The sequence below is a fragment of the Syngnathus floridae genome, chromosome 21 (genome assembly GCF_059516105.1).
Source record: "Syngnathus floridae isolate MCC-2025c chromosome 21, RoL_Sflo_1.0, whole genome shotgun sequence".
NCBI classification, from domain to species: Eukaryota; Metazoa; Chordata; class Actinopteri; order Syngnathiformes; family Syngnathidae; genus Syngnathus; species Syngnathus floridae.
The window spans coordinates 69,623-87,694 of record NC_142433.1 but is presented as its reverse complement, the minus strand read 5'-3'; the positions used below and the strand labels follow the sequence as shown (position 1 = coordinate 87,694).

Genomic DNA, 18,072 nt, shown 5'->3' with positions numbered 1-18,072 from the left:
CGGTTGCCGAAGGCTACGTGAATTTGCACACCGACGCTGCGGCCTTGTCCGGCCGGAAATGTCGTCATGTCGTGCGTTCGAGGGTGCAACCTTCGAAGTGGCTTCGGAGGACGCAGCCTGCGAATTTGGACACAGCGAGGGAGCGTGTGCATTTGCACACAGCTAGCAAACTTGTGAATTTGGACACAGCTGAGGGCACCGGCGGTGCGGTGCGGTCTGGTGCGGTCTGGTCGCGTCGAAATCGTCGTCACGTCGCCGCCATATTGCGCTGCCCAGCCAGCCATTCGGCCCTACCTGGCCAAATTCGCCACGGCTGGACCAAGCCTTCCAACTGGCGTTAGGGGGGCGCAGCCTGTGCATTTGGACACAGCCATCCAGCCAGCCAGCCAGCCAGCAAGCAGATGTGGTTGTCCCGACAGCGGCATTTTGATGTGTAGAGTTACAAAACTCAGCTTTCAGCACTACTTTCTTACTTTGTCAGCTAGTGTGGATTTACGAGCTGCAGGAAGACGCCAGTATAATGTTTTTGTCCCGAACGTATTGGGCTAAACAAAGACCGAGTGGAAGGATCCTATTCGAAAGAAATCCCTCCACTTGCCCGAGCCAACACTCTTTGAGGTGGTACAGCCCTGGAAGACGGAGAAGGGTTGTTATTACTGGCATTGGTATAGTGTGTCCTCTGGGCACAGGGACGGCTTTACCCTGGAACAACCTTATTAAGGGCCAGAGTGGAATTGTGGCTCTTTGCTCGGAGGAATACCGAACAATTCCTTGCAAAGTAGCAGCGTTGGTACCCAGAGGAAATGCAGAAGGTCAGTTTAACGAGCAAATGTTTGCATCCCGTGGAGAGCTCCGTAGCATGTCACCAGCCACTGTGATGGCACTTGGGGCTGCTCAGCTTGCCCTGGACGACTCGGGATGGTACCCCGAAACCACAGAGGACCAACTCACCACCGGTGTCAACGTTGGCATGGGCATGGTGTCGCTGGATGAAATAGTGTCCACCTCTGCTGCTTTCCACCAAAAGGGCTACAAGAGAATGAGTCCTTTCTTTGTGCCTCGTATTCTTGTTAACATGGCTGCTGGCCATATCAGTATCAAGCACAATCTTAAGGGTCCTAACCACGCTGTGTCCACAGCATGCACCACCGGGGCGCACGCCATTGGGGATGCCGCAAGGTTTATTGCCCACGGCGATGCGGTTGCTATGGTTACGGGTGGGACGGAATCCTGTGTGGGACCTCTGTCAATAGCTGGCTTTGCAAGAGCACGTGCTCTTGCCACCAAGTGGAATGAGTGTCCTAAACTAGCTTCAAGACCCTTTCATCCAGAGAGAGATGGCTTTGTGATGGGTGAGGGATCAGCTGTGCTCCTGTTGGAAGAACTGGAGCACGCAATGAAACGTGGAGCCACAATGTATGCAGAGGTGCTAGGATACGGACTCTCGGGAGATGCCAGCCACATTACCACACCTGCTGCAGATGGCGATGGGGCATTTAGGTAAGCAGACGTTCATGTTTTTTGAATCGTTATCATTTTCCCGACAGTGGCGGCCAGCGACTAGGAGGCTGTTGGCTCGGGGTGCGCCCCGTAGGGCTTCTCCCAGATCAAGTCATTTCATCGTATAGTCAGTCAATGTTTTGACGTTTGTCATGTTTTTAATTCAGAAAAAAAAGGCCCGATTGTAACTGCCGGATAACTTCACAGATGCATGTCGGCTGCCATCAAAGATGCCGGCATCTCACCAGAAGACGTGTCTTACGTGAACGCCCACGCCACCTCCACACTTTTGGGTGACGCAGCGGAAAATGCTGCCATCAAGAGGCTCTTTCATCAAAGTGCAGGAGCGCTGGCCGTGTCCTCCATCAAAGGAGCCACCGGACATCTGCTCGGGGCTGCGGGAGCGTTGGAGACGGCAATCACCGCTCTGGCTTGCTACCATGGCGTCTTGCCCCCGACCCTCAATCTAGACCGCACCCAACCAGAATTTAACCTCAATTACGTTCCATGCGTGGCGCAGCCATGGCAGACTTTGGGCAGAAGAGTGGCCCTTTCAAACTCGTTTGGCTTCGGAGGAACCAATGCCACGCTGTGTATTGCCAACATCTGAACATGTTTTGACATTTTAAGCGTCAATAAAGGTGCAGACATACGTACAAATACTGGTCACCCATGTACCATTTTATTGAGGAGGGAATGGGGGTGTGAAACATAGAGCGGAATAGCAGAGAATAAGCATATCCGAGAAAGAGGACAGTGGAGCCTGGGAAGCTAAGGGTGCCTGTGTTGCCGGAATACAAACTCTGCTCCAGGCGAGGGAGGACCGACAGGGGTGTGATCGACTTATTCCACCTCGGCGGGCACTCGTGAGCGAAGGGCGGCTGTGTCCATGTTCATGCCAGAACACGACGGTTACAGCTCTTGGCACAGTGAGGACAAGGAGTTGACGAACTTCTACTGGAGACACATATTTCCACTTTGATCACCTCCAGCTTGGCTCCCCCTATTCCATCGACAAGTGCCAGATCTTCCACTTTCTTATATCCACCAATGCAGTTGCGGTAGCCGACGATATTCCGAGCGACAGCGCGGTTAACGCCTGGAAGAGTCATGAGTTCCTCCTCAGTAGCCGTGTTGATGTCGACACGGTCCTGGTTCATCAGCATGCTTCCAAAGTTATGCGCGGGGCTGAATTTGGGCTTGCCATTGGTGAAATCAGTGCGGTCTTTGTGGGGGATGGAGCGGTGGCAACCCAGACTCCCACCCTGGTTCATCAGAATGCTTCCAAAGTTACACGCCGTGCTCAATTTGTGCTTACCGTTGCTGAAATCAGTGGGGTCTTTGGGGATGGAGCGGTGGCAACCCAGACTCCCACCCATGACACGAGGTCAGCAGACTAGGCAGAGAGCCACGGGACAGAACAAACAAAGAAAAACACCACAAAATAAGTCACTTGCCTAAATACATGGTTAATGGCTATGCACTTTGTAGCTTCTATGGTTTTTGTTTTGCTCTTTACAACTGCTGATTTTACTTACAAATATTGCAAGTACAGAGCAGCCAGAAGCTAGTCCCTAACTATGCTTCATAAGAGTGGACCTTTGCAAACGTGGCCTTTTATAATGCAACTGTGGAGCTCCACACTAAACTTTGTCCCCTGAAAAAGCTGGATGAGACAGGCCAGAGGTTAGCCTCTACAAATACTGATGTGACAACGCCAGTGCTACCTTTGGACCTAGCATGTTGAGTTTTGAGGGATATTGTTGTGTCACGTCGAAGAAAGGATATGGGTATCGAAGCTGCAAAGCCAATCAGAAATGTTTCTATTGAACGCAGTTTACACGTTCAACGGGAGTCGGTAGTACTGCACAGGTACTTGGCTCATGCTACCCCCCACGTTTTTTTTTTTTCATGTAGTACTGCGACAAATTATTAATTTATTCACGAAAAAAAAAAAAAGAGCCTAAAACAAAACAAACAACAAGCGATCATCTCGCTCCTCATGTCGCTCCCATCTTGAACGAAGGCGAACCACTGCGCAGGCAATATTGACGTATTTTGACTTAGTGTATATACTGTAGTTAGCGATTCAAGATGGCGACCTTCCGCGCATGCGCACTTTAGATCACGCTGGGGTCACAGATCGTGACTTGACAAGAGGTCGCATATCACGTCTAACTCCGAACCAATTGGGGGCGGTAATGCTACAAAACGTTGTTTTGCAACCACATGAAGAGAAGAAAAGAAAAAGAAGAAGCGGGGCAAAAAAATAACAAAGCAAAAAAACGAGCACATTCACCCAACCTAGGTCCCGCTTGACTCGTACAGCGAGCGTATCAGTCCTACTAGAATACGTTTTGATCGATCAAATGTTTCGGTTCTATAACTGAGATTGTTCGACCCGGTTGTCCCATGTAACCAATTGCTGACCGTGAGTCACTCGAGTGGTTTGTCCGTCGAATTTATGGGTGCATCCTGGAAGACAATGTCATTCGGGTGGTGTAAACTGGTATTTTCTCTGCCGCCGATCGTGTAGTAATTGCGACGCTGAATTCGCCGAGTCATCCCAAGGAAACGTATTTTGACTTTACCATCTCCTGACTAAGTGCTTGACGCCGCTGTTGAAAGTTGAGAATGGCAGGTCTGCAATGGGAGCTTCCCACAGAACTATGCTGCCGACCGATGGCTTTTGTAGCTCTCACTGGTTTGGACGTGGTGTATAATGCAGTGCACCGTGCCATTTGGGATGTGTTCAGCGCCAACCGACGAGCTGATAGAGTACCAATCTCGTTCAAAATCCTTCCTGGAGACCATGAGTATCCCAAATGTCGAACTAAGGTTTGTCGCTCAAGTCATTTCACAAGCTTATTATTATTATTACTATTATTATTATTATCGACTCCGAAGCAAATACTGCCATGGAGTCTTCTCATAAAAAAAGAGTTGTGACGTCGTTAATATGATGTTGTTCTCCGGCCCACCCGCCTGCCTGCCTGCCTGCCTGCCTGCCTGCCTGCCTGCCTGCCTGCCTGCCTGCCTGCCTGCCTGCCTGCCTGCCTGCCTGCCTGCCTGCCTGCCTGCCTGCCTGCCTGCCTGCCTGCCTGCCTGCCTGCCTGCAGCGTACATCATACGAGTGGTACATTCCCAAAGGAATACTGAAAACGTCCTGGATGAACAAGCACCTGAACGAAGTACCGGCACTGGTTGTTGTCTTCTATGAATTGGATTGGGATGACTCGCAGTGGAAGGAGAAGCAATCTGAATGTGCTACAAAGGTTGAGATTGTAAGGTACAATCTTGTTTTTTTTTTGCTCGCCTTCAAATAGCCTGGCAAACACAATCCAATAGAACAATCATGACTGTACTGTTTATTTTGATCAGTGTCATTGGTATTTACCAAATATGTGCCAAAGCAGCTTGTCTCCCTCCGGTAGGTGGAGCCACTCTAGTATTCCATTAACAAGCCAAAGCGTTTGTAGAATTTCCAGCATTTTGTTTTAGGAAATTGGAGGAGGGCCTTGGAAAATATTTTGCAATTCAGCTCAGCTCTTGTATTTTAGATCCAGTCTCCAAAGCAGGAATACAAAAGTGGCTGTTGTTTTAATTCAAAAGAAAACGCCTCTGCCTCCAGGTATTGACTTCATCTCTTCATCTGTGTATTGCATTTAAACCCATGTTTTGTGTTCTTTGATTTTCTTTCTTTTTTTTTTGTATAGGAGAAGACTTGGTGGCATCTGAAAGAGCTGCAGCTATTTGTCATGCCTGTGATCTTTCCGGAAAGAGTCTTTTTGTTCTGCCGCATACTGACCACCTGGTTGGTTACATTATAAGGTGAGAATAATAGAAATATTGAACTAAAGCGGACGCCATGACAGCCAAAACAAAAATAGACCTCGTGCCGTGCAAGGACGGAAAATCTTAGGCCGTTCATTCCCGCGAGCTCTCGTTGTGAGGCTTGTCCCATCCTTAGTAAAAAAAAAACTAAAAGGAGAAAAGAAACGACAAGATTGGCCACATTGCAGGTTGAAAAGTGGCAATTTGCATTCAGTTTTGTTTTGAAATGATTTCTGTGTGAATGTGTAGGTTGGAGAATGCCTTTTATGAACACGCTCAGACGTACTATTACAATGAAATCCGCCGAGTTAAATCGCATAAGGAGTTTCTAAACAAGACGACGCATCAGGTATGGAAAAAAAGTCAATGATGGGAAGTTAGTGGCTATAACAATGTTTGGAATTAGGTCATGTTTTGAATGAAAGCTGTCATTTCAACAGGGATGCGATGACTTCTTGTTTCAGTTTTTGAACTGTTTTGACCTCCCGTTTCTAGTTGCTGTTTGTACGGCACCAATTCAAAATCGCTTTCTTCAGTGAGCTGAAGCAAGACACCCAGAACGCCTTAAAGTAAGCGAGTCTTTAGTAAAAGAGTGTCGGCATGTGACGACGACCTTTGAGTTTGCTCTTTGCTCGCAGGCACTACAGAAGTGCCTACAGTCTTGTCCACGAGCTCAGAGCGCACGAGTCAAATATGTTGGAGATCAAAACTTTGGCTGGATTCCTTAATTACAAGGTGAGTGAGTGAGTGAGTGAGTGAGTGAGTGAGTGAGTGAGTGAGTGAGTGAGTGAGTGAGTGAGTGAGTGAGTGAGTGAGTGAGTGAGTGAGTGAGTGAGTGAGTGAGTGAGTGAGTGAGTGAGAATCAGTGTTATGTTCAGTGATTTCTCCATCAAAATGGGTCAAAGTTGGCAGCTACGGTTTCCTGCCTGCTGTGTTTGAATGTGCTGCTGTGGAGCAAACATCCAATTGTTGTTTCCTTTGTAGGTGTGCCGCCTGTGTTTCCAGCACAACACTCCACTTGATGCAATTGCCCAGTTCAGAAAGCACATCGACCTTTGTAAGAAGAAGATTGGTAGTGCTGAACTGGCTTTTGAACATGCTGCGTGGATGGCCAAACAGTGAGTCTCGCACACACACAGGGATCAGGGGTAGAAAACACATTTTGAAAAGTATGTACCGTCTATGGTCCCGATTGATGAATCAGCCAATCCTAGTGACTGCTTTGTTGGAAAACGTGTGTGTCCTTTCAGGTTCCAGTGTTTTGGAGAGCTGTTTGATGACGCAATCAAAATGGGTCTGCCCCCTATCCAGACGCAGAACCCTGGCTTCTACTACCAGCAAGCTGCCTATTACAGCCAGGAAAGAAAAAGACTTGCGCTTCAACTCAGTCAGGTGAATTTTCCACTCTGACCCCAAGCCATTTCACTGGCTTCCGGCTGTGCGGCCCACAACACCGTAAGCGGGCTTGAAACTGGAGCCATCGGGAATAACGTGATTTGATTGGTCGTAGGTGGGCCCCGTGCATTCTTCCTCCGACCCTTTGAGTGGAGGACTGGACTACTATGGCCAGAGACCATGGAGACAAGGACACCAAAGTAAGCCAGTCAGTCGTACAGTCACTTCCAAAAGTATTGGAACAGCATGCTCAGTTTGTTGACCTCGCTGGCGTACTTTGGGAATGCCTCCCCTGGTGAGGCGCATATTAAAATACTCGGGTTGAGTTGCAACTTTACTGGTAGGTAGAACATCTCTCACGTGCATTTGAACGCATGCTTTTCTAATTCAGCTTTTGCACTTTCAGGTATCGATCCTCCTGACTTGGACAAAGAAAAGAAGGGAATTGTGGCATTACAGCTTCAAGAGAGGGATATCCCTCATTCAGTAAGTACACGCCAAGGTGATGTGAAGTTTGTTTGACATCGCTGCTGTCTTTGCAGGAGCTGATAATAACGCTTCTCAGCAATGCGGTCGCCCAGTTTAAGAAGTACAAATGCCCAAGAATGAAAAGTAATCTCAGTAAGTGCCATTTGCAACGCTTCCGCTGTCGCGATTGCGACTGAATACAGGAATCGAACCGTCCTGACTGTACTGCCTGCCACCGCTTTTGCTGTCCTGCATCTGTTTTGGGTTTGTTTTTCTTAGTGGTGCAAATGGGAGAGGAGTACTACCATGCTCAAGATTACGCCAAAGCGCTCAAGTATGTCGGCGGGAATGGCATTTGAATGATGACCGTGAGCTTAACGTGCTTGTCTTTTTAGACTTTTGGACTACGTGATGTGTGACTATCGCACAGAGCGTTGGTGTGGAATCCAGACGGCCATATTAAGCACAGCACTTCATTGTGCCTACCTGATGGCCAGTGTTAAAGATTACATCGTATTCTCCATGGAGTTATTGGGCAGAGGTAAGTGCACCCTATAGGAAACAAGTGTGCTGAGTTCATTTCATTCCATCGATGTAAGCGTCTCTTCTCTGGAAATGTTTGTTGTCTTCCGTTTCAGCGTCAACACTGAAGAAGGAGGAAAAATTGAGGATTGAGCACAATTTCATACAAGTTCTGAAGGTGTGTGTGTGTGTGCGTGTGCGCGTGTGCGCGTCTCACAGACACGCACCATATTCAACAATTGAGTGTGGGCCATTTTCTTCCTCTTGTGGACAAGCTGAGCATCTTCTTTCCATTAGAACAAGACACCTGATGCTGAGCCTCAATGTGATCACGTTTCAGCTCAGGCAGCGCAGTCACTGTGGAACGAATGCACGGCCTCTGCAGGCTCAAATGAATTCATAATTGATGTGCAGGACTACATACCTTTCAGTAAGTGTCTAGATTCTCAAATGAGGAAAAAAATCAAATCGAATCAAATCAAATCACGACTCTACTGCTGTTGATCTTCCACATTAAAAGTGCGACGTGACAGTCAATTCTTCTGTTGCTGTGCAAATGCGGTGCTATACGCAGCCGTCCCCGTTTTATCGCTGACAATCGGTTCCAAGATAGGTGAAAGTCCTGATCTTTACCGTCTCCGCACGAGACTTTAGTGGATGTATGCTTTGTTTGCACATTTGTAAGATGGCTGTTTTATTCTCTCGGATTTTTCTCTCAACTCAGCGTCTCCTCTCTTTCGCCCTAGTTCAATGTAAAGCCAAATTCCGCTCTCCCAGTTTCCACGTGGACGAAGTGGTCCGACTGCAGGTGTTTGTGCGGGCCGACTGTCCTCACCCCGTGTCCTTCACCAAACTGGCCGTCACCCTTAACAATCAGGTACGGGAAAGAAAATCTCTGCAACCGCTCTCACCGGCCGGCCGTTAAGCCAGAAATAGTATGATCGCAAAGAGTTCACCGTCATTCAAACTACCCATTTGACTTGATATTCCCGTACTGTACAGAGTGTACTGGAGTTTCTTTTGACTGCAAGATGTCCTGGATTCCAAGTGTTCCTTTGTGTTTGTAGGAATACAATCAGCGGTGTGTTCTGGAGAGCTCCAGTCAAGAGTGCAAAAGTCTTGTGCCTGGGAAAACCAAATGCTATAATTTCAGCTTTGTGGCCAAAACCAAGGACGTTGGCAAAAAAGTGGAGGTGAGGAAAAAGCCATGTGTGCTGTTAGCAGTCTGGATACATCAAAATGGGCATCTGAAAATGATCAACTGTTTCCTCGCGTGTACTGTACGAGCACGTATTGGCGGCAGGCAGGCAGGCAGGCAGGCAGGCAAGCAGGCAGCCTTTTGTCTGAGCACATGTGTCTGTCTTGCTTTTCTATGTACTTGCCACCGTGCTGGTGGAAAAGTGACTTCCCCCCGGACACTGGCTTTTTTTTTCTCTGTTTTTCTCCCCCCTATCAGATGACGGGTATGGAGGTGATGCTCGGCAGCGCCAGCGGTCGCTCTGTGTTTCTGAGATGGAGAGGGGCGGGAGGAGACGCAGCCACAAGCCACAACTTCTTGCCGCCGTCTAACAAATCATTTTGCCCTGACCAGGAGGAGGACTTGGATTGGGATTGCATAAGCATCCTACAAAGTACCATGTGAGAGTGACATCATCAATCTGGTTCAAGTCCACATCAAATTCATCAATTGTGATATTTCCAAGACTGTATGTCACGTGCTCTCCAGGATACTGTCTCGGGTTCCAAAGATCCACGTGGACCTGAGTCATCAGCCTCCTGCTCTCACCAATGAAATGTACTGCATTTCCTGCACTGTCCAGTCACTGGAGGAGGGCGTCGCCAAGGATGTGAAACTAACTGCAGGACTCAAACCCGGTAAACAAATAATAACATTGCATTGTCAGCTCATCCTACTCAACTGAGTGACTTGATTTGACCTGAACTTTGACAATGTGTTGTGCTTAGGCCAAGATGCCAATTTAACTCAGACTACACGTGTGACGCTTGATAACTCCAAGGCTTGTGATGATAACACACCTTCTCTGCTCCCTGACATACTTCTGGGGGATCTGAAAGCAGGCAAAAAGGTTGACACTTGACTTTTGGAAGTTAACATCGCTTTCCCAGATACACGACGATGTCTCGCGATGCAACGAATATACATACGTAGTTCGACAGTCATACAGATTGGAAGTTTCTCTCTGACTTTTGTTTCTAGCTGGACAGATGTGTATATGTGTCATCTTTGACAACTGGACCCAGGCTGTTGCTGTTCCACATAGCTTACAGTATTGATGTCATTGTGGATGGACAACAGATAGAGTGCAAATGTCAGAAGGTAACAGAGCTGTTCTTTTTTTTTTTTTTTTTATATCTAATAAATGCGCCACTGTTGTCCCTTCATCTTACACGCTTTACACGTTGCAGGATGTAAGCATCACCATCGAGACATTTGTCCCATTTGAAGTATCGGCCAACTTTCTCTCCACCAAGGTATGTCACTTTGTTTAGATACAGTGAGTTCTGGAAAACGAATTCAGTTCTAATCACCAAGTCTTGTTTTTGTTCTCTGCAGTTTGAGCCCCTGGAGCAGGTCACAACGGACCTTCCCTTTCTGATGTTAACAGAGATCCGCTCGTCGTCCCCCTGGCCTCTGCTCTTGGCTTCCGCATCCCTGCAGAATATTGGAGTAACAAACGCACGACACCATAAGTTCCAGTTACAGGATGGTCCGTTCATTCTTTTTTATGACGTACTCGCGTTTTGGTGTATCAGTTGCTTCCGATGAAATGGCATGCTTTTACTTTGTGCTATCGCGTTCAGTGATTCTGCGGAAAGATGAGTGCGCAAGCGAATGTTTCTGTCTTCGGAGTCCACCGCCGGCCGACAATAACAACACCGTGGCTACTGGACACTACGTCATATCATGGAGAAGGTACGTTGATGCACCCACGCCACGCCACGCCACGCCACGCCACACCACACCACACCACACCACCCTGTTGAATCCATAGAGCAACTGAGAAATGCTTTTGCTGTAGTGTGATCAAATGAAAACATTCAAAGGCACACTTGGATTGACGCTCTTAATTCTTGATTGCAATTCTCTTCAGACATTCCTCCAGCCCAGCGAGCCCTCTCATCAGCACAACGGTCACTCTGCCACATGCCTTTCTGGAGCCGCTCCCATTTTACATCCATGCTGGTTCGTATACTTTGAAGACTGAGCCAAACTGGCCCACAGCCATTCATGATTCTGTCATAGCAAATCATGTATACATAGAGTTGGGCCGATTTTAAGGGACTGTGGGTTTAAGGAGGTCAATGATTCACAATCAACTCAATGGATCAATGAATGAGTCACTCTTTTCAGCCTGTCTTCATATCGCCGTAGATATCCCTCCTTTTGGAAGAGTCCGAGAGTCCCTCCCAGTTTGCTTCCACATCGAGAACAGAACAGCTGTGGTACAAGACGTGCAGATAGCTATTGAACCATCAGAATCCTTCATGTTTTCTGGATTGAAACAGGTATGATGTGTATGATGGGGGGGAGTTTGCCTTGGCTCTCACGCAAGAGCCGGGCAAATTGGCCTCCCTGGCAAGTGAAAATGAATGAAGGCCTGGATGGCTCTTTGGATGGACGGACGGACTGTTTACAAACTGCATCTTTCATTTACTTGGGTTGACCTGGCTAAAATTGGCACGGTGATCTAAACTGTGTGATAAATACAAAAAAACCCTCAAGAAAGGTCCAAAAATATTGACTGAAAAAGCCGCTTCCAGGGTCTTACGGCTCATACAAAATGTAAATCAGTGTTGAGTGTTCCGGTGCCAGAATTGAGCTGTCTGTCCCCAAATGTGCCTCTTTCACTCTTGATCTTCTCTCATTTTTTTCTTCTCTGTTGTGTGCAGGTGCATCTCCGTATACTTCCTGGGTCAAAACAGCAAATGCTATACAACTATTATCCACTGCTTGCGGGTTACCAAATGTTACCACAACTCCGAATCAGTGTGGCCCGCTGTACCACCAATGCATGCCACCTCAGACGTTTCCTCCCCCATCGCATCTTTGTGAAGGTAGTAGCAAATACAAATGTTGATTTCGGGAATAGCCATAACATCATAGCCTGTCATATTGAGACATGTGCTTTTTTCTACACATGGACAGCGGTAGCATGAGGAAATCCGATTGACTTTGGCATCAGAATACTCAAATCCCAATTTATGATTATTTGATTTCATTTGAAGACATAAAAAAAGGAAACTTGTGACCAAATAATTTCCCCCCATCTGTCGGTTGCCATTGTAATATTGTAACAAAGTGAAAATGGTCTATGCTGTTATGGCTAATGCACAATACTGAATAAAAGAGGGCACCGATTTAATTGTTCTTTGAATATGACGATCGACATCATATTTTTAATATGAGCACTCTTTTGTCTTTAATTGCAGCCACGGAGCAAAGAGGTGGACAATGACTCCATTGCTGCAGCTTGAGATTTGACTTTTATGAACATCTAAGAATAAATCATTGCGTTGGATGTCCTTTGTATGATTTGACGTCAGAAAGACACTGGCGTTTGTTTCATTTGGGTATTGTGATTGTTGTGATGCTGATACACTGTCCTGACAAATATCTCATAATGAAAATAATTTACCCCCATCCATGTCTCTAGAATAATAGATCATATAACATTTAAGAGCCATTCCTACAATCCTCCCACATGATGAAATTTGACATGGCAGTGGAGGTTGCAAATCGTGAGTGGGCACACAAATTGCACAGGAACTCATGACCAGAGACACTGTCAAGCGGCGCTCATTGGTATATTTTGTCACGGTTCTTTATCGTTAATGCTCGCTCTGCTAATAGTAACTACCCGGAGGCTGCCTTCTCCGTTTACCTATTGAATGTATGCCAGAAAGATCGATACACAGCTTTAGAATGGAATAGAATAGATCTTTATTGTTATTGTCACACATGTACAACGAAATTTAAATTTAAAAAGTGCCAACCGATCAGTGCAAAGATATAAAATAAAATAAATACAATAAAAAGTTAAAAAAATTCAAGATTCAAGAGTTTTTTATTCGCCATGTTTGAGCGTGCCAAACAAGGAATTTGACTTCGGTAAATCAGCCTCTGTTCAACATTTAGGTGACTAACAACAACACTCAGCACATGTGAAGAACGAAAGATATTCTCAAGCATCCCCAGATCTTAAACTCCCAAGAGGGCAAGGGAAAACTCAAAACTCCAGCTATGGGAAATGAGAAACCTTGAGAAAAGTCCACAGAATACAAGCTAAAAACCACACAGAAGAACATACACAAACATGATCTTTTTTTTTTCTACTCTTATCCCCTCTGCAGTCTTAATCAACTCCTACGTATGTATGTATGTCCAAAGAGTGTCAGAGAGAAGGGAAAAAAGTCAAAGTCAGCTTTATTGTCAATTTCTCCACATGCCAAAGACACACAAAGAAACCGAAAAAGCAAGAGAAAGGTCACAGCACGATAACGGCATAACTCAAGCTACCTAGCGAATCACAAAGAGGTTACAATAAATACAAGAATGAAACTACAATCCAAATTTCCGTAAAACAGACCAACCACATTCCTAAACGTCACCGTACTGTCTTCCAGCCAATCATCTGACCTGACGTCATCAACAAAATCAGGCCCCCTCGAGGCGACAGCCGAGTCGTTTTGGATTCAGCCAACACGTAAGTTAACGCATAAGATACACACCGAATATTTTCAAATAAAATCAAGCGCACAAAGTATTATAATGAGGCATTATAATTGGATTTTCATGCGTTTAAACAAAACAACAGCCGTAAATACTACCATTTGGGACCCTACAATTTTCAGGCGTCAAATGGACTGCTATATCTGAATGCAAACTGGATTGCGGAAAACAAGCCAGGCAGGGCAGGGATCCTTCAGTCAGTCGGTGGGTCACAGAAACAAATTCAACAAGCCCTCCAAATGGCTTCGACACCAGCGGTTACGTTATTATGTGAGAATTCAAATGAAGTCTTCTTTGATGTATGCAAGTTGTTGCTTTCATACGCCGACAATATTTTAAGGTATGCTTGTGAATGTAACTCAATTCCAACGATGTCACATGAGGCTAGTTTATTATTGGGGAAATTAACCTCCGTCTAAATGAATGCATCTACATCCTAACCCCGGCAGTTCAAATACAAACAGAAAACAACCACATGTATTATGTTATGTTTTCAAATGGGAAACTGGCCAATGTGCATACAAACTCGAGTACGTTTTGGCGTCCAGTCGTTGCAAAACCGTCCCGTTCAAATTGGTGACGTTATTTTACGTCCTGCGTCTGCTCCGCGACTGTAGCTCGATCATGAGCTGACAGACGTGTCGCAGATGAATGTCGCAGATGAATGTGCGTCTCGTGGCCGATTTGGAGTTCTCGACTTGTTACCTATGTAGCCTGTGCCTGTGTGCTGGGACATATGCCGACGTCAGACTGCACGATAATGACGTAGCTTGCCGTGGCCGATTTTGAGTTGCCCTGTCAAAATCCACGATTGGACGGGGGTGCTTCGGGAGTACGCCGTACTGATCAAGACTTTCAATTGACAATAAAGCAGACTTTGACTTTGCTATTGTGTCAAATGCAATAGGTTTGTTTACCTCAAGCTATTCCACAAGCCATGGGCTGAAATCATGAATGCTCTCATGTTTAGTCTTGTTGAAGATTTACAATCCTAACTTTTGTGTGACTAAATATCATCTTTCTCACCAGGAACCCCAATGTGGAAAAATACCGATCGATCCGTATAGGCAATCCGACTTTTTCGACGAAGCTCCTGCCAATCAACGGTGCTGTGGAATGCCTCTTCGAGATGGGCTTTGAGGAGGTGAAGTGTTTTACTGCTTCTTAATGAGGAACTGTTGGCAATGACTAAGGATGGGACTTGTCTTTCACTTTTAGTCTGACACGCACTTGGTATTCCCAAACTCTTCCTCATTGGACCAGCTGAAGGTAATCAGGGAGTCTATAGCTGCTCAAAGAGACCAGAGACTGATTGGAGGGCAACATCGTCACCTTCCGGCAGCGAGCCAAGAAGCCTCGGCACTTCCTGTACGACCATTACTAACGGTAATATGTTGACAGACACCCACCCATCAACCAAAGGAAAAGGAAATACTTGCAGTCGGGCTGCTTGATTACGGATTAAAACCCGTTTCGAGTTCTTTTGTCGTTTTGAGACATTGCATACATTTCACAATTTCAAAGCAATGCCTCATTTTGTGTGGTTGAGTTTTAGCGATTCACTATTGTTGTCATGTGATGTATATTGGCTTGGCAGGTGAGCAGAAAGAACTTCTTTGTGACTCTTCAGTCTAACTTCCAACATGTGCTGCTCTACGAAAAACCCGAGATTCAGCAGAAAGCCAGGAGCTACATTCCTTACACGCAGCTATCCTTGGCTGCCGATCAGAAGCTGAAGTTAGCTCAAGAGGCTGAAACAGGTACAAATAAAGAGAGTATGGCATAAAGCTTGGTGAAATACTGGGAAGCGCTGGACCTGCATGGCATTTTTGCAGAATGTAAACTAGGAAAAGACGACTTCGTGGTGCTGGAGTTGCTTCGCTGGTTCAAATCCCATTTCTTCTCCTGGGTCGACTGTTTGCCCTGCAGCAGTTGCGGAGGCCCGACGCAGAATAGGGGCTTGCTCGGTCCTACCGGCGACGATCTACGCTGGGGAGCCCAGAGAGTGGAGAACCACTACTGTCAGAGGTGCCAGTTAAGCACCAGATTCCCTCGGTCTGTTCCGCTCCTTTCTACTACGTTACACGTACATCCATCCATCTATCCATCGATATTGTGCTTATTTGCCTTGAATTTTCTCTCCATCAACACAAGCTATAACAACCCGGAGAAGCTTCTCCAAACCAGGAGAGGGCGCTGTGGGGAGTGGGCCAACTGTTTTACCCTGTGTTGCAGAGCTCTCTCCCTTGAAGCCAGGTACATCTGGGACAGCACAGGTATGGTGATTGGACACCAGCCCGATTGTACACTTGGCTTTCTGAATATGTCCATTGCCTAGAGCAGTGTTTCCCCAAACTTGAGCTGAACCCAAATCATTTCAAGTACACGTCACGTTTTCCCCTACATCAGCGGTCTCAAAAGGTACGAGCCAGTCGAAATTTGGAAATGGCAGGGAAAGGATCACATCACCAGCAGTGTCCCTGCTTATTAAAATGGCAGCCACAATCTGCAGGTGTTAAAACTTCCCAGTAAAAGAGTAGTGCCAGTATGAGATTGGCCTGCCTGCCTGCCTGCCAGCAGTTAAGAGCTGTCTCCCCACAAAAGTCTGCACTCGTTTTCGGATGAAAAGTACTTGACTGTCAAGCACGAACCACGCATCAAACTGCACAGCATTGATTGCAACAGAACGTTTTTCTGCCAGTAAAATTACGTACGAAGGCTCTCTTCTCTCAGATCACGTATGGACAGAGGTTTACTCGGTGTCGCAGAGCCGTTGGCTGCACTGTGACTCGTGCGAGAACGTCTGTGATCAACCTTTACTCTATGAGGTCGGCTGGGGGAAGAAACTGGCCTATATTCTGGCTTTCTCACGAGACCAGGTATGTTGCACTCTTGCTATTCTATCAGTACGAATGGCATTGCGAATGAGTTGTTTGTCGGAATGTGCCCGCCGACTGCGACTGACGAGTCCGAGGCATACAAGTCCAAAGTCATTTGGCGTTGCGGAAAAAAGGAAATGAGTCGATGGAGCAAATAAGTACTCCTAGCACCAATTGTTGTGAGTTGCAGGTGGTTGATGTGACGTGGAGGTATTCCTGCAAGCATCCAGAGGTTTTGTCAAGAAGGACCAATGTTGAGGAGACTTGGCTGCTGCACACCATAATTGGGCTCAACGCCTTGGTGAGGTGTTTTTTTTTTGTTTTTTTCCCCTCTCCTCACCATTTCTTGGCGCTGTATCGATGGTAGTGTCTAACCATTTGAATGTGACTTTCTTACCACAGAGACAGCGATCCCTCGGCACGGGCAGGAAATTAGAATTGACACGACGCTTACTTGTCGAGCTTGTGGAATTTATTTCCCCCAAAATAGCCAGACAAGGCGAACTGGGAGGACGCGTCTCCGGGTCTCTCGGCTGGAGGATGGCGAGAGGCGAAACGGGACATGCAGATTCAGGGAATATCAAGCAGGTACTGAAATGAAACAAAAAGGCCTCACTCTTATGTCAACAATTGCGTCCGTGCATTCAGGGTGCCGCTTATGTGTTCACGCCCACCGAGAAAGAAAGGAGAGACAAGTTAATCCACGTGTCGTACAATGCCGCTAAAGACCAATACTGTCGCATCTCTAATGACTTTGAGATCATCCACTGCTGGGATCAATGTGTGTGGCGGAAGGAGTCTGTCTTTAGGAAGCTGGAAAATGACTGGCACATGGTATGTTGACTGCTTTACTTGGTCAATTGAAAAAAACATCAAGCACTCACACAATGATATCATTATTGTTAAGCACAGTGACTCACGTGGTTGTGCCACCATTAAATAACGACTTTTCTCACAAATAACGGTAAAATAGGCACACATAACTGTTTATTAACTTCTCTCTACTAAGAAATGCTTGATTTCTGCAGGTATATATTGCTCGAATGGAAGGCTCCTCTGTAGGACGGATAAGCTGGAAATTCGACTTTGCTCCATCCAAATTAACCGTAAAGTCTGTCTCAATCAGGGCCAGCAGCCAAACATTCCATTTTGGGAATGTCAGCTGGCTCTTGCAATCGGGCACGACGGCGACTGAGTTTTCTGGAGGTATGCCTAAGATAGAACTTGATTAAATGTCACACCGCAATGTGACTTGGTTTTCCCTTCCGCTGAAACTTTCAGATGGGAGCATGCAGTCCTTCCAGTGTTTGAACGGTTCCTCTGAGTTTACTGTCACTGCACAGCTCAGCGGTGGGGAAGGGAACGTCTCATGGCAGCACGCTCAGCTGTTCAGACAAAGTCTGAAGGAGACAGAAGAGTCTCCGTTTGAAATGATCATTCGCCTTCAAAACGCATGAATATCAAAAAGTATTTCATTATAGCTGAGTATGATATTTGTTGTATTTTTTTGAAATCTATTTCCTGAGTCCTCTGATGCCGAGCCGAATTTGATCATCAACAATACTGACAAGGTCAATGGCAACAAATGACTCGTACTTGCATTTCAAGCCATAACTATACCGTTAATGTGCGCTAACCACGGGTTCACTTACGGCTCTTAACATAATGTAAGAAATGGTGTTAATAAATGTTATTGGATAACTTCTCCGCGTATGTGTGCCG

At 46.4% G+C, this 18,072-nt stretch overlaps 4 protein-coding genes across 4 annotated transcripts; 3 read left to right on the top strand and 1 right to left on the bottom strand.

Moving 5' to 3' along the window:
- Window positions 1-175: 175 nt before the first annotated feature.
- oxsm (3-oxoacyl-ACP synthase, mitochondrial) lies at window positions 176-2,160 on the top strand. The gene is made up of 2 exons (XM_088364689.1): window positions 176-1,500; window positions 1,708-2,160. Exons 1-2 carry the CDS (start codon window positions 521-523, stop codon window positions 2,108-2,110), a joined length of 1,383 nt encoding a protein of 460 aa, XP_088220815.1. The 5' UTR covers window positions 176-520; the 3' UTR covers window positions 2,111-2,160.
- eepd1 (endonuclease/exonuclease/phosphatase family domain containing 1) lies at window positions 2,161-3,524 on the bottom strand. Its single transcript, XM_088364705.1, has 2 exons — window positions 3,039-3,524; window positions 2,161-2,896 (listed from the first exon to the last, which is right to left on the bottom strand). Exon 2 carries the CDS (start codon window positions 2,877-2,879, stop codon window positions 2,394-2,396), a length of 486 nt encoding a protein of 161 aa, XP_088220831.1. The 5' UTR covers window positions 2,880-2,896; window positions 3,039-3,524; the 3' UTR covers window positions 2,161-2,393.
- Window positions 3,525-3,658: 134 nt separating this feature from the next.
- Window positions 3,659-12,260, top strand: trappc11 (trafficking protein particle complex subunit 11). Its single transcript, XM_088364674.1, has 29 exons — window positions 3,659-4,338; window positions 4,620-4,789; window positions 5,061-5,131; window positions 5,217-5,331; window positions 5,584-5,683; window positions 5,830-5,903; window positions 5,973-6,069; window positions 6,319-6,452; window positions 6,585-6,726; window positions 6,845-6,929; window positions 7,136-7,215; window positions 7,272-7,350; window positions 7,477-7,531; window positions 7,593-7,738; window positions 7,836-7,897; window positions 8,017-8,149; window positions 8,466-8,596; window positions 8,787-8,912; window positions 9,176-9,357; window positions 9,446-9,594; window positions 9,685-9,806; window positions 9,938-10,057; window positions 10,147-10,212; window positions 10,295-10,448; window positions 10,543-10,654; window positions 10,833-10,924; window positions 11,114-11,247; window positions 11,632-11,796; window positions 12,172-12,260. Exons 1-29 carry the CDS (start codon window positions 4,135-4,137, stop codon window positions 12,214-12,216), a joined length of 3,345 nt encoding a protein of 1,114 aa, XP_088220800.1. The 5' UTR covers window positions 3,659-4,134; the 3' UTR covers window positions 12,217-12,260.
- Window positions 12,261-13,520: 1,260 nt separating this feature from the next.
- ngly1 (N-glycanase 1) lies at window positions 13,521-18,051 on the top strand. The gene is made up of 12 exons (XM_088364677.1): window positions 13,521-13,811; window positions 14,501-14,615; window positions 14,690-14,857; window positions 15,069-15,231; window positions 15,307-15,526; window positions 15,626-15,747; window positions 16,205-16,350; window positions 16,541-16,651; window positions 16,753-16,938; window positions 16,999-17,184; window positions 17,379-17,556; window positions 17,632-18,051. Exons 1-12 carry the CDS (start codon window positions 13,711-13,713, stop codon window positions 17,805-17,807), a joined length of 1,872 nt encoding a protein of 623 aa, XP_088220803.1. The 5' UTR covers window positions 13,521-13,710; the 3' UTR covers window positions 17,808-18,051.
- The last annotated feature ends 21 nt before the right edge of the window (window positions 18,052-18,072 follow it).